General features: G+C 44.2%; 1 protein-coding gene across 2 annotated transcripts in view; it reads right to left on the bottom strand.

Moving 5' to 3' along the window:
• LOC123771433 (uncharacterized) overlaps nt 1-12,171 on the bottom strand; it is a 910,720-nt gene that overhangs the window by 229,401 nt on the left and 669,148 nt on the right. For both annotated transcript variants that reach the window (XM_045763937.2, XM_045763939.2), the window contains exon 7: nt 7,111-7,255. In XM_045763937.2, coding sequence (XP_045619893.1) covers nt 7,111-7,255 — 145 coding nt within the window. The remainder of the gene's footprint in view (nt 1-7,110; nt 7,256-12,171) is intronic.

The following is a 12,171-nucleotide window of genomic DNA, read 5'->3' as shown; positions in this document are numbered from 1 at the left end:
CGAGGAGAGACTACGGGAATTAAACCTCACTTCGCTGGAAGACAGAAGAGTTAGGGGGACATGATCACCACATTCAAGATTTTGAAGGGAATTGATAGGGTAGATAAAGACAGTCTATTTAACACAAGGGGCACACGCACTAGGGGACACAAGTGGAAACTGAGTGCCCAAATGAGCAACAGAGATATTAGAAAGAACTTTTTTAGTGTCAGAGTGGTTGACAAATGGAATGCATTAGGCAGTGATGTGGTGGAGGCTGACTCCATACACAGTTTCAAGTGTAGATATGATAGAGCCCAATAGGCTCAGGAATCTGTACACCTGTTGATTGGCGGTTGAGAGGCGGGACCAAAGAGCCAGAGCTCAACCCCCGCAAACACAACTAGGTGAGTACAACTAAGTGCACACACACACACACACACAGAAGAGAACTCTGGATGGGGTATGAAGAGCGCCTGAAGGAACTGAGCCTTAGGACACTAGAAAGAAGAAGGGAGAGGGGGGATATGATAGGAACGTATAAAATACTTAGGGGAATTGACAGAGTGGAAATAGATGAAATGTTCACACGTAATACTAACAGAATGAGAGGACATGGGTGGAAGGTGGAAACTCAGATGAATTACAGAGATGCCAGGACGTTTTCTTTTAGCGTGAGAGTAGTGGAAAAATGGAATGCACTTGGGGAACAGGTTGTGGAAGCAAACTCCATTCATAATTTTAAAACTAGATACAATAGGGAAATAGGACCGGAGTCATTGCTGTAAACAAACGATGGCTAGAAAGCGGGATCCAAGAATCAATGCTCGACCCTGCAGGCACAAATAGATGAGTACACACACGCACACTCACATACACATGAGTACCAAGACTGAATACATCAGGGTGGGAAGAGAGGCAGAAAGACAATACGAAAATGACATAGCAAGCAAACCAAAGACTCGACCTAAATTGCTGCACAGTCACGTCAGAAGAAAAACAACAGTGAAGGAACAGGTAATAAAACTGAGGATAGGGGATATTCACTACAAACGACAAGGAAGTGTGCGAAGAACTCAATAAGAAATTTCAGGAGATCTTCACAGTAGAGCAAGGGGAAATCCTAGAGATAAGAGAGGGAATATTTAACTAGGCACCACTGAAGGAGTTTGAGATTACAAGTGGGGGAGGTAAGGAAGCTTTTGCTAGAAGTAGAGAAACCAGTCTCCGTGTTGTAGTGGTAAGACACTCGCCTTGCGTTCCGCGAGCGCTTTGTCATGGGTTCGTATCCTGGCCGGGGAAGATTTACTGGGCGCAAATCCTTAACTGTAGCCTCTGTTTAATTCAACAGTAAAATGGGCACTTGGTTGTAAAAACGATTCTTCGCGGCAGGGATCGTATCCCAGGGACCATAGGATTAAGGACTTGCCCGAAACGCTATGCGTACTAGTGGCTGTACAAGAATGTAACAACTCATGTATATATCTCAAAAAAAAAAAAAAAAAAGTTGGATGTGACAAAGGCTATAGGTCCAAATGGAATCTCACTATAGATACAAAAGGACGAAGCAAAAGCACAGTGCCTGCCACTCTCCATGGTGTATAACAAATCACTGGTAACAGGTGAACTGCCAAAAATTTGGGAGACGACTAATGTAGTCCCATATACAAGAAGGGTGATTGACAGGAGGCACTGAACTACATGTCAATGTCCGTAACTTGCACACAATGTACGTTGATAGAGAAGATTGTGTGAAAAAAGCTTGTGGAACATCTGGAGCGAAAGAACTTTGTAACACAACATCAACATGGGATCTGGAATGGCTAATTATGCTTCACAGGATTAAATGAATTCTACGACCAGGCAACAAAAATCAGGCAAGAAAGAGAGGGGTGGGAAGACTGCATATTTTTGGATTGTGAAAAAGCTTTTGACACAGTACCACACAAGGGACTAGGTCACAAGCTGGAGATGCGGTAGGAGTGGAAGCAAAGGTACTCCATTATATAAGGAGTACCTAAGCAACATAAGACAATGAGTCACTGTGAGGGGAGGGGGGGAGGTCTCAAGAGTGGCGAGGCGTCACCAGTGGAGTCCCACGGGGATCAGTCCTAGGACCCATACTGTTTCTGATATATGTAAATGATCTTTCAGAGGGAATAGACTTGTTCCTCTCTATGTTTGCAGATGATGCAAAAATTATGTGGAGGATTAAGACAGAGGAAGATAGTATGAGGCTACAAGATGACTTAGACAAACTGAATGAATGATCCAACAAATGGCTACTAAAATTCAATCCGAGTAAATGTAAGGTAATGGAACTAGGCGGAGGAAACAGGAGGCCAGACACAGGATACCGAATGAAAGATGATGTCTTTCATGAAACAGAGAGAAAGATTTAGGAGTTGATATCACGCCAAACCTGTCTCCTGAAGCCCACATCAAAATAATAACATCAGCGGCGTATGTAAGGCTGTCTAACATCAGAACTTCCTTCAGAAACCTGTGAAAGGAATCATTCAGGACCTTGTATACCACATATGTAATACCAATCCAGGATGCGGCCCCGGCATGGAGATCGTACATTGCCACTCACAAAACAAATCTGGAACAAGTTCAGAGGTATGCCACTAGAGGTATTCCAGATCACAGATCACGATTTGAGATTCGGCAGCCAGCATCCGTCACAGCCAGCCGTGTCTCTGGCTGCTCCAGCTCTCTCTGTCGCAGCACTTCTTGGCGATTAGAGCATTACCAAGACAGCTCCTGCTGCTTCTACCATGCGTCATAAACGGTACAAGGTCCGGGGAACGCCCCTCGATGAGCCTGCGTTCTCCAAGACAATCCTCCTGAAGCTCTAGCAGTAGCCGGCGTAACATCTATCGACACTGAACAAGAAGGCACGGACTTCGTCTTCGACTTCTCGAGCAAGGAGGACCTCGACGCACTGTTGCACAACCCCTATGAAATTCGGGAAGGCACATCGTTCCCCACTACTCAAGTCAACATATTGCTGCCCGATTAGTCTTTGTCAGTAGCCTCAGCCAATGGATCTATGAACAGAACCGTGGATCATATATACTAGCCAACATCGAGGAATCAAACGAGGACAGGAGTTATATAACTGTCATGTGCAACAACCGCACCTTGAAGCTCATCTTCACTACAGTAGCTGGGCCTACCAGGGCTGCCAAGAACGGTTTCTACTGCTTCGATATCCACGTTTCATCACACCAAATGAAGATGGAAAGCTTCTACAACGTCAACCAGTGCCTCCGGTGCTACGAGTACACCCATTCCAGCAAATGTCAACAGTGGAATCCAAAGTTTAGCCTCTGCTTAGCTGATCTCCATTATTCACGGTGTACCAATCACGGTATAGCACAGTAAAAGCATTGACATTGACGGCCAGAATGATCGCTGGCACTAGCCCCCCAAGAATATGTGAGAATCCTGAATATTCTTTACAAAGCGAATGGTTCCCTAGCCTTCAAAGTTCCTGATGAAGTCTACACCACCACCGCTTCATCCTCAAGTTCTCTAGCTCCGGATCCGGACTTGGACATCATTGTGAGCACCGTCGCGCTTACGGACATACTGTCAACAGTTTTAACGCTCGCTCCTGCTGCAACTGTATCACAGCCACTCTGGCGCCGACGCCTCCTCCTCCTTATCCATTGACAACTGCACAGTTCCACCTCTCTTGTGTGCTCCCACAGAACTATCTACATCTGCTGCAAGACCTGCGGCGACAACTCAATCTGCAATAACTCAAACCCTCAAGATTCACTGCCTCTGCTTTTGAGTCAGCCGACTCATTGGATGAAGAAGTCTCTGTTGGATCAACATCTCCGTGGTTCTACTCATCTAAAGATTTCCTTCTGGACACTACCTCTAACCACAGCGCCACCATGACAACGCATAGTCAGACCAACGGAACTAACCAAGAAGCCCAGGAGGAAGAAGACCGTAAATCCGAGCCTGATAAAATCGTCAAGAAAAAAGTTCATCTACGAAATGTAGTAGCGAAGAACACCACCAGATCCGCGACGAGAAGCCCGGCCTCCTGCAAGACACATCAACGAGCAACCATGTGAGTTCCACCCTACCACCAAACCACAGCATCAGCTGCAAGTCTTATCTATGGTGGTTGGGTCACCGACCTTTTTCACCCCTCTTCGACTTGTCTCCAGTTCCTAGCGCAAGAATTCTGCATCCTCGTCCCTGCCTTCCATCTTCTGCTTACCTGCTCTATGGTCCTTGGAACATTGGAATGCCACTAGGCTAGTCCCAGAACTAAGAGGCATGAATTACGAAGAAAGGCTGCGTGAAATGCACCTCCCTACGCTGGAACAGGAGAGCTCGGGGAGACATGATAACCACATACAAAAATCTCAGAGGAATTACCAGAGTAGATAAAGATAAACTGTTTAACACTGGTGGTACGCGAACAAGGGGACACAGGTAGAAAATGAGTACCCAAATGAGCCACATGGACGTTAGGAAGAATTTTTTCAGTGTCAGAGTAGTTAACAGATGGAATGTATTAGGCAGCGATGTGGTGGAGGTTGACTCCATACACAGTTTCAAATGTAGATATGATCTCGAGCCCAGTAGGCTCAGGAATCTGTACACCAGTTGATTGACAGTTGAGAGGAGGGACCAAAGAGCCAGAGCTCAACTCCCGCAAGCACAACTAGGTGAGTACACACACACACACACATACACACACACACACACACACACACACACACACACACACACACACACACACACACACACTCCGGTGGATAGAGGAGTACCTAAGCAACAGGAGACAACGAGTCTGTGTGAGGGGTGAGGTCTCAGATTGGCGAGACGTCACAAGTGGAGTCCCGCAGGGGTCAGTCCTTGGACCTATACTGTTTCTGGTATATGTAAATGATCTCCCAGATGGTATAGATTCGTTCCTCTCAATGTTTGCCGACGATGCAAAAATTATGAGGAGGATTGAAACAGAGGATGATAGTAGGAGGCTACAAGATGACCTGGATAGACTGAGTGAATGGTCCAACAAATGGCTGCTGAAGTTCAACCCGAGTAAATGCAAAGTAATGAAACTAGGCAGTGGAAACAGGAGGCCAGGCACAGGATACAGAATAGGAGATGAAGTACTTAATGAAACAGAGAGAAAGATCTAGGAGTTGATATCACACCAAACCTGTCTCCTGAAGCCCACATAAAGAGAATAACGTCTGCGGCATATGCGAGGCTGGCTAACATCAGAACGGCGTTCAGGAACCTGTGTAAGGAATCATTCAGAATCTTGTACACCACATATGTAAGACCAATCCTGGAGTATGCGGCCCCAGCATGGAGCCCGTACCTCGTCCAGCACAAGACGAAGCTGGAAAAAGTCCAAAGGTATGCTACTAGACTAGTCCCAGAACTAAGAGGCATGAGTTATGAGGAAAGGCTGCGGGAAATGCACCTTACGACACTGGAAGACAGAAGAGTAAGGGGAGACATGATCACAACCTACAAAATCCTCAGGGGAATCGACCGGGTAAACAAGGATGAACTATTCAACACTGGTGGGACGCGAACAAGGGGACACAGGTGGAAGCTGAGTACCCAAATGACCCACAGAGACGTTAGAAAGAACTTTTTCAGTGTCAGAGTAGTTAGTAAATGGAATGCACTAGGAAGTGATGTGGTGGAGGCTGACTCCATACACAGTTTCAAATGTAGATATGATAGAGCCCAGTAGGCTCAGGAATCTGTACACCAGTTGATTGACGGTTGAGAGGCGGGACCAAAGAGCCAGAGCTCAACCCCGCAAACACAATTAGGTGAGTACAATTAGGTGAGTACACACCTAGCATGGGTAAGGAACTACTTAACAGGAAGGAGCCAGAGGGTAATGGTAAGGGACGAGAAGTCGGACTGGCGAACAGTAACAAGTGGAGTACCTCAAGGATCGGTGCTGGGACCAATCCTCTTTCTAATTTACGTAAATGATATGTTTACAGGAGTGGAATCATACATGTCAATGTTTGCGGATGACGCAAACTTAATGAGAAGAGCTGTGATAGATGAGGATTGTAGGATCCTCCAAGAGGACTTAAACAGGTTGCAGAGATGGTCAGGGAAATGGCTACTGGAGTTCAACACCAGTAAATGTAAAGTTATGGAAATGGGATCAGGTGATAGGCGACCAAAGGGACAGTACACAATGAAGGGGAACTGCCTACTTGTAACGAATCGAGAAAGAGACCTGGGAGTGGATGTGACACCTAACCTAACTCCTGAGGCACATATAAGTAGGATAACGACAGCAGCGTACTCTACACTGGCGAAAATTAGAACTTCATTCAGAAACCTAAGTGAGGAGGCTTTTAGGTCGCTTTACATTGCCTACGTGAGACCAGTCTTAGAGTATTCCGCACCATCCTGGAGCCCCCACCTGAAGAAACACATAAGAAAACTGGAGAAGGTTCAGAGGTTTGCGACGAAGCTTGTCCCAGAGTTACGAGGGATGGGATATGAAGAGCGTCTGAAGGAACTGAACCTTACGACACAAGAGAAAAGAAGGGAGAGAGGAGAAATGATATGGACATATAAAATACTCAGGGGAATTGACAAAGTGGAAATAGATGAAATGTTCACACGTAATAATAACAGAACGAGGGGACATGGGTGGAAACTGGAAACTCAGATGAGTCACAGAGATGTTAGGAAGTTTTCTTTTAGCGTGAGAGTAGTGGAAAAATGGAATGCACTTGGGGAACAGGTTGTGGAAGCAAACTCTATTAATACTTTTTTAAAAATTAGGTATGATAGGGAAATGGGACAGGAGTTATTGCTGTAAACAACCGATGGCTGGAAAGGCGGGATCCAAGAGTCAATGCTCGATTCTGCAAGCACAAATAGGTGAGTACACACACACACACACACACACACACACACACACACACACACACACACACACACACACACACACACACACACAAGAGAAGACAAGAACCTGTCTCACCTTTATCTTCATGGACCAAATATCTGAATAAAGCAGACGTTTCTCTCCTCATTTAATCTTCTTCCACCTGTTTTCCTCTCACATGTCCGTCCCCCTTCATCCCCCCCCCCTCTCACCTGTCTGAGGATGGCGTAGAAGACGTCGAGGTGAGAGCTGAGGTCGACGCCATCAGGCCCGGAGATCTGGGCCTCGTCGGTGTCCCTCTGCTCGTCGAACACGTCCAGCTGCACGGCAAGGTCCGCGTCCGTCCCCGCCGCTTGTCTGTCCGTACACGGCTGTGTTAGGCTCCTCTCTCACTCCCCTCTCCTCTCACTCTCCCCTCTCCTCTCACTCTGCCCCCTCTACTCTCATTCACCCCTCCCCTCTCACTCACCCATACTCATCCATGGCCATTTGTCTGTTCATTCAGACGATATAGTCTCCTCTTACCCACCCCAACTCATCTCTTGTCACTTGCATTTCCACTGACCATATTAGGCTCATTTTACTCAACCTTTTACTCATCCCTGAATACTTATTCATCCCTGGCCGGTTGCCTGTCTGCACACACTTAATTTGGTTTCTCATTCCCTTGGCCTCTTACTTATTCTTGGCAATCTTCTCACCCCTGGAAATTAACTGTCTTGGGAGCCGATCTTTTGCCTCCAGATATACTTGATCTCTTATTCAACCCTTATCACTTAATTACTCACATGTAGCCACTTACTCACCCTTGCCCATTTACTCAGCCATTATCACTCCCCACTGAACACTTACACAGCCTTCACAACTTACTCAGCCACAACAAATTTCTTCTGTCAGACAACTTGCTCAGCCCTAACAAGTTACTCAACTTCGACCCATTACTTAGGTTATCCAGTCACATAATTCAGCCTCTTACTAAGCTCGACTTGATTCAGTTTGACCCCCAGTTCGATCCTGACATAGTTGCTCTCCGTACTTGGTTAATCCTATTAGCGCTAACTCTCCAGCCACTTGACAACATTGAGGTAAAGTTAGCACATGAGGGCTTGAGTACGGGGCTTGTGAAAGCCTTGAGCTCTTCACTCTAACATTGTTACTTGTGAAGTAAATATTAACACTTGAATACAACAATTATTTCATCCCCGTTCTCAAGCACACATTAACAGTCGTAACAGCGAGGCTTGGCTCTATCTCAAGACTAAAGAGTAGTGACAATCTTCAGCAACCATTTAATAATATTTACAAATGATAAGAAGTTAAGGACAAGTATTTCTGGACTATTTATAGCAGGTAAGACTTTTATGATGACTTTAAACATGTCTGGTGAATGACTTAAGATTATGAGGTGAGTGATGATTAGAATGGACGAGTTATTAAGACGTGAACACGTGCACAGCTCAAGGTGGTTCCTATGTGTTCTGTGAACCTGCTTTTTGTTCATGGAGAGTTCTATCATCCTATTACAGGTGAGTGTACCATTACAGGTGAGTGTATCATTACAGGTGAGTGTACCATTACAGGTGAGTATACCATTACAGGTGAGTGTACCATTACAGGTGAGTGTACCATTACAGGTGAGTGTATCATTACAGGTGAGTATACCATTACAGGTGAGTGTACCATTACAGGTGAGTGTATCATTACAGGTGAGTGTATCATTACAGGTGAGTATACCATTACAGGTGAGTGTACCATTACAGGTGAGTGTATCATTACAGGTGAGTGTACCATTACAGGTGAGTATACCATTACAGGTGAGTGTACCATTACAGGTGAGTGTACCATTACAGGTGAGTGTATCATTACAGGTGAGTGTATCATTACAGGTGAGTGTATCATTACAGGTGAGTGTATAATTACAGGTGAGTATACCATTACAGGTGAGTGTACCATTACAGGTGAGTGTATCATTACAGGTGAGTATACCATTACAGGTGAGTGTATCATTACTGGTGAGTGTATCATTACAGGTGAGTGTATCATTACAGGTGAGTGTATCATTACAGGTGAGTATACCATTTCAGGTGAGTGTACCATTACAGGTGAGTATACCATTACAGGTGAGTGTATCATTACTGGTGAGTGTATCATTACAGGTGAGTGTATCATTACAGGTGAGTGTATCATTACAGGTGAGTGTATCATTACAGGTGAGTATACCATTACAGGTGAGTGTATCATTACAGGTGAGTGTATCATTACAGGTGAGTATACCATTACAGGTGAGTGTACCATTACAGGTGAGTGTACCATTACAGGTGAGTGTATCATTACAGGTGAGTATACCATTACAGGTGAGTGTACCATTACAGGTGAGTGTACCATTACAGGTGAGTGTATCATTACAGGTGAGTATACCATTACAGGTGAGTATACCATTACAGGTGAGTATACCATTACAGGTGAGTGTACCATTACAGGTGAGTGTACCATTACAGGTGAGTGTATCATTACAGGTGAGTATACCATTACAGGTGAGTGTACCATTACAGGTGAGTGTACCATTACAGGTGAGTGTATCATTACAGGTGAGTATACCATTACAGGTGAGTGTACCTTTACAGGTGAGTATACCATTACAGGTGAGTGTATCATTACTGGTGAGTGTATCATTACAGGTGAGTGTATCATTACAGGTGAGTGTATCATTACAGGTGAGTATACCATTACAGGTGAGTATACCATTACAGGTGAGTGTATCATTACAGGTGAGTGTATCATTACAGGTGAGTATACCATTACAGGTGAGTGTACCATTACAGGTGAGTGTATCATTACAGGTGAGTATACCATTACAGGTGAGTGTATCATTACTGGTGAGTGTATCATTACAGGTGAGTGTATCATTACAGGTGAGTGTATCATTACAGGTGAGTATACCATTACAGGTGAGTGTACCATTACAGGTGAGTATACCATTACAGGTGAGTGTATCATTACTGGTGAGTGTATCATTACAGGTGAGTGTATCATTACAGGTGAGTGTATCATTACAGGTGAGTATACCATTACAGGTGAGTATACCATTACAGGTGAGTGTATCATTACAGGTGAGTGTATCATTACAGGTGAGTATACCATTACAGGTGAGTGTACCATTACAGGTGAGTGTACCATTACAGGTGAGTGTATCATTACAGGTGAGTATACCATTACAGGTGAGTGTACCATTACAGGTGAGTGTACCATTACAGGTGAGTGTATCATTACAGGTGAGTATACCATTACAGGTGAGTATACCATTACAGGTGAGTATACCATTACAGGTGAGTGTACCATTACAGGTGAGTGTACCATTACAGGTGAGTGTATCATTACAGGTGAGTATACCATTACAGGTGAGTGTACCATTACAGGTGAGTGTACCATTACAGGTGAGTGTATCATTACAGGTGAGTATACCATTACAGGTGAGTGTACCTTTACAGGTGAGTATACCATTACAGGTGAGTGTATCATTACTGGTGAGTGTATCATTACAGGTGAGTGTATCATTACAGGTGAGTGTATCATTACAGGTGAGTATACCATTACAGGTGAGTATACCATTACAGGTGAGTGTATCATTACAGGTGAGTGTATCATTACAGGTGAGTATACCATTACAGGTGAGTGTACCATTACAGGTGAGTGTATCATTACAGGTGAGTATACCATTACAGGTGAGTGTACCATTACAGGTGAGTGTATCATTACAGGTGAGTATACCATTACAGGTGAGTGTACCATTACAGGTGAGTGTACCATTACAGGTGAGTGTATCATTACAGGTGAGTATACCATTACAGGTGAGTGTACCATTACAGGTGAGTGTATCATTACAGGTGAGTATACCATTACAGGTGAGTGTACCATTACAGGTGAGTGTACCATTACAGGTGAGTGTACCATTACAGGTGAGTGTACCATTACAGGTGAGTGTACCATTACAGGTGAGTGTATCATTACAGGTGAGTATACCATTACAGGTGAGTGTACCATTACAGGTGAGTGTATCATTACAGGTGAGTGTATCATTACAGGTGAGTGTATCATTACAGGTGAGTATACCATTACAGGTGAGTGTATCATTACTGGTGAGTGTATCATTACAGGTGAGTGTATCATTACAGGTGAGTATACCATTACAGGTGAGTGTACCATTACAGGTGAGTGTATCATTACAGGTGAGTGTATCATTACAGGTGAGTGTATCATTACAGGTGAGTATACCATTACAGGTGAGTGTATCATTACTGGTGAGTGTACCATTACAGGTGAGTGTACCATTACAGGTGAGTGTACCATTACAGGTGAGTGTATCATTACAGGTGAGTATACCATTACAGGTGAGTGTACCATTACAGGTGAGTATACCATTACAGGTGAGTGTACCATTACAGGTGAGTGTACCATTACTGGTGAGTGTACCATTACAGGTGAGTATACCATTACAGGTGAGTGTATCATTACAGGTGAGTATACCATTACAGGTGAGTATACCATTACAGGTGAGTGTACCATTACTGGTGAGTGTACCATTACAGGTGAGTGTACCATTACAGGTGAGTATACCATTACAGGTGAGTGTACCATTACAGGTGAATGTACCACTACAGGTGAGTGTACCATTACAGGTGAGTGTACCATTACAGGTGAGTGTACCATTACAGGTGAGTGTACCATTACAGGTGAGTGTACCATTACTGGTGAGTGTACCATTACAGGTGAGTGTACCATTACTGGTGAGTGTACCACTACAGGTGAGTGTACCACTACAGGTGAGTGTATCATTACAGGTGAGTGTACCATTACTGGTGAGTGTACCATTACAGGTGAGTGTACCATTACAGGTGAGTATACCATTACAGGTCACTATACCTTTATGTTTAAGTGAACCATGAAGTAAAGGATGAAGTAAACTCATTCCTATGTACACCAAACTGTCATTATTGAATATATTTGTTAAATAATGTTGGAGTTGGATGTAAAGTCCATTAACTTCCAGAGGGCTGTTAAGGCGACTCAAACTGTTTGACTGAACCACCAGGAGGAATACTTCCGTCCTGAACATAGCCCAGAGCTGAAGTAAACTTTGTGTATATATACACACACCGAGAAGCTGAATACACATCTCGGTATCCAGTATATATACCTCTTAATGTTTAGTTCTGCTCTTAAGACCTATCAACCTCTGGAGGGTTATTAAGGCCAACATAATGATACACTGACCA

The sequence above is a fragment of the Procambarus clarkii genome, chromosome 76 (genome assembly GCF_040958095.1).
Source record: "Procambarus clarkii isolate CNS0578487 chromosome 76, FALCON_Pclarkii_2.0, whole genome shotgun sequence".
In the NCBI taxonomy this organism is placed as follows: Eukaryota; Metazoa; Arthropoda; class Malacostraca; order Decapoda; family Cambaridae; genus Procambarus; species Procambarus clarkii.
The sequence above is the reverse complement of the archived record's forward strand: the minus strand, read 5'-3'. Positions and strand labels throughout refer to the sequence as shown.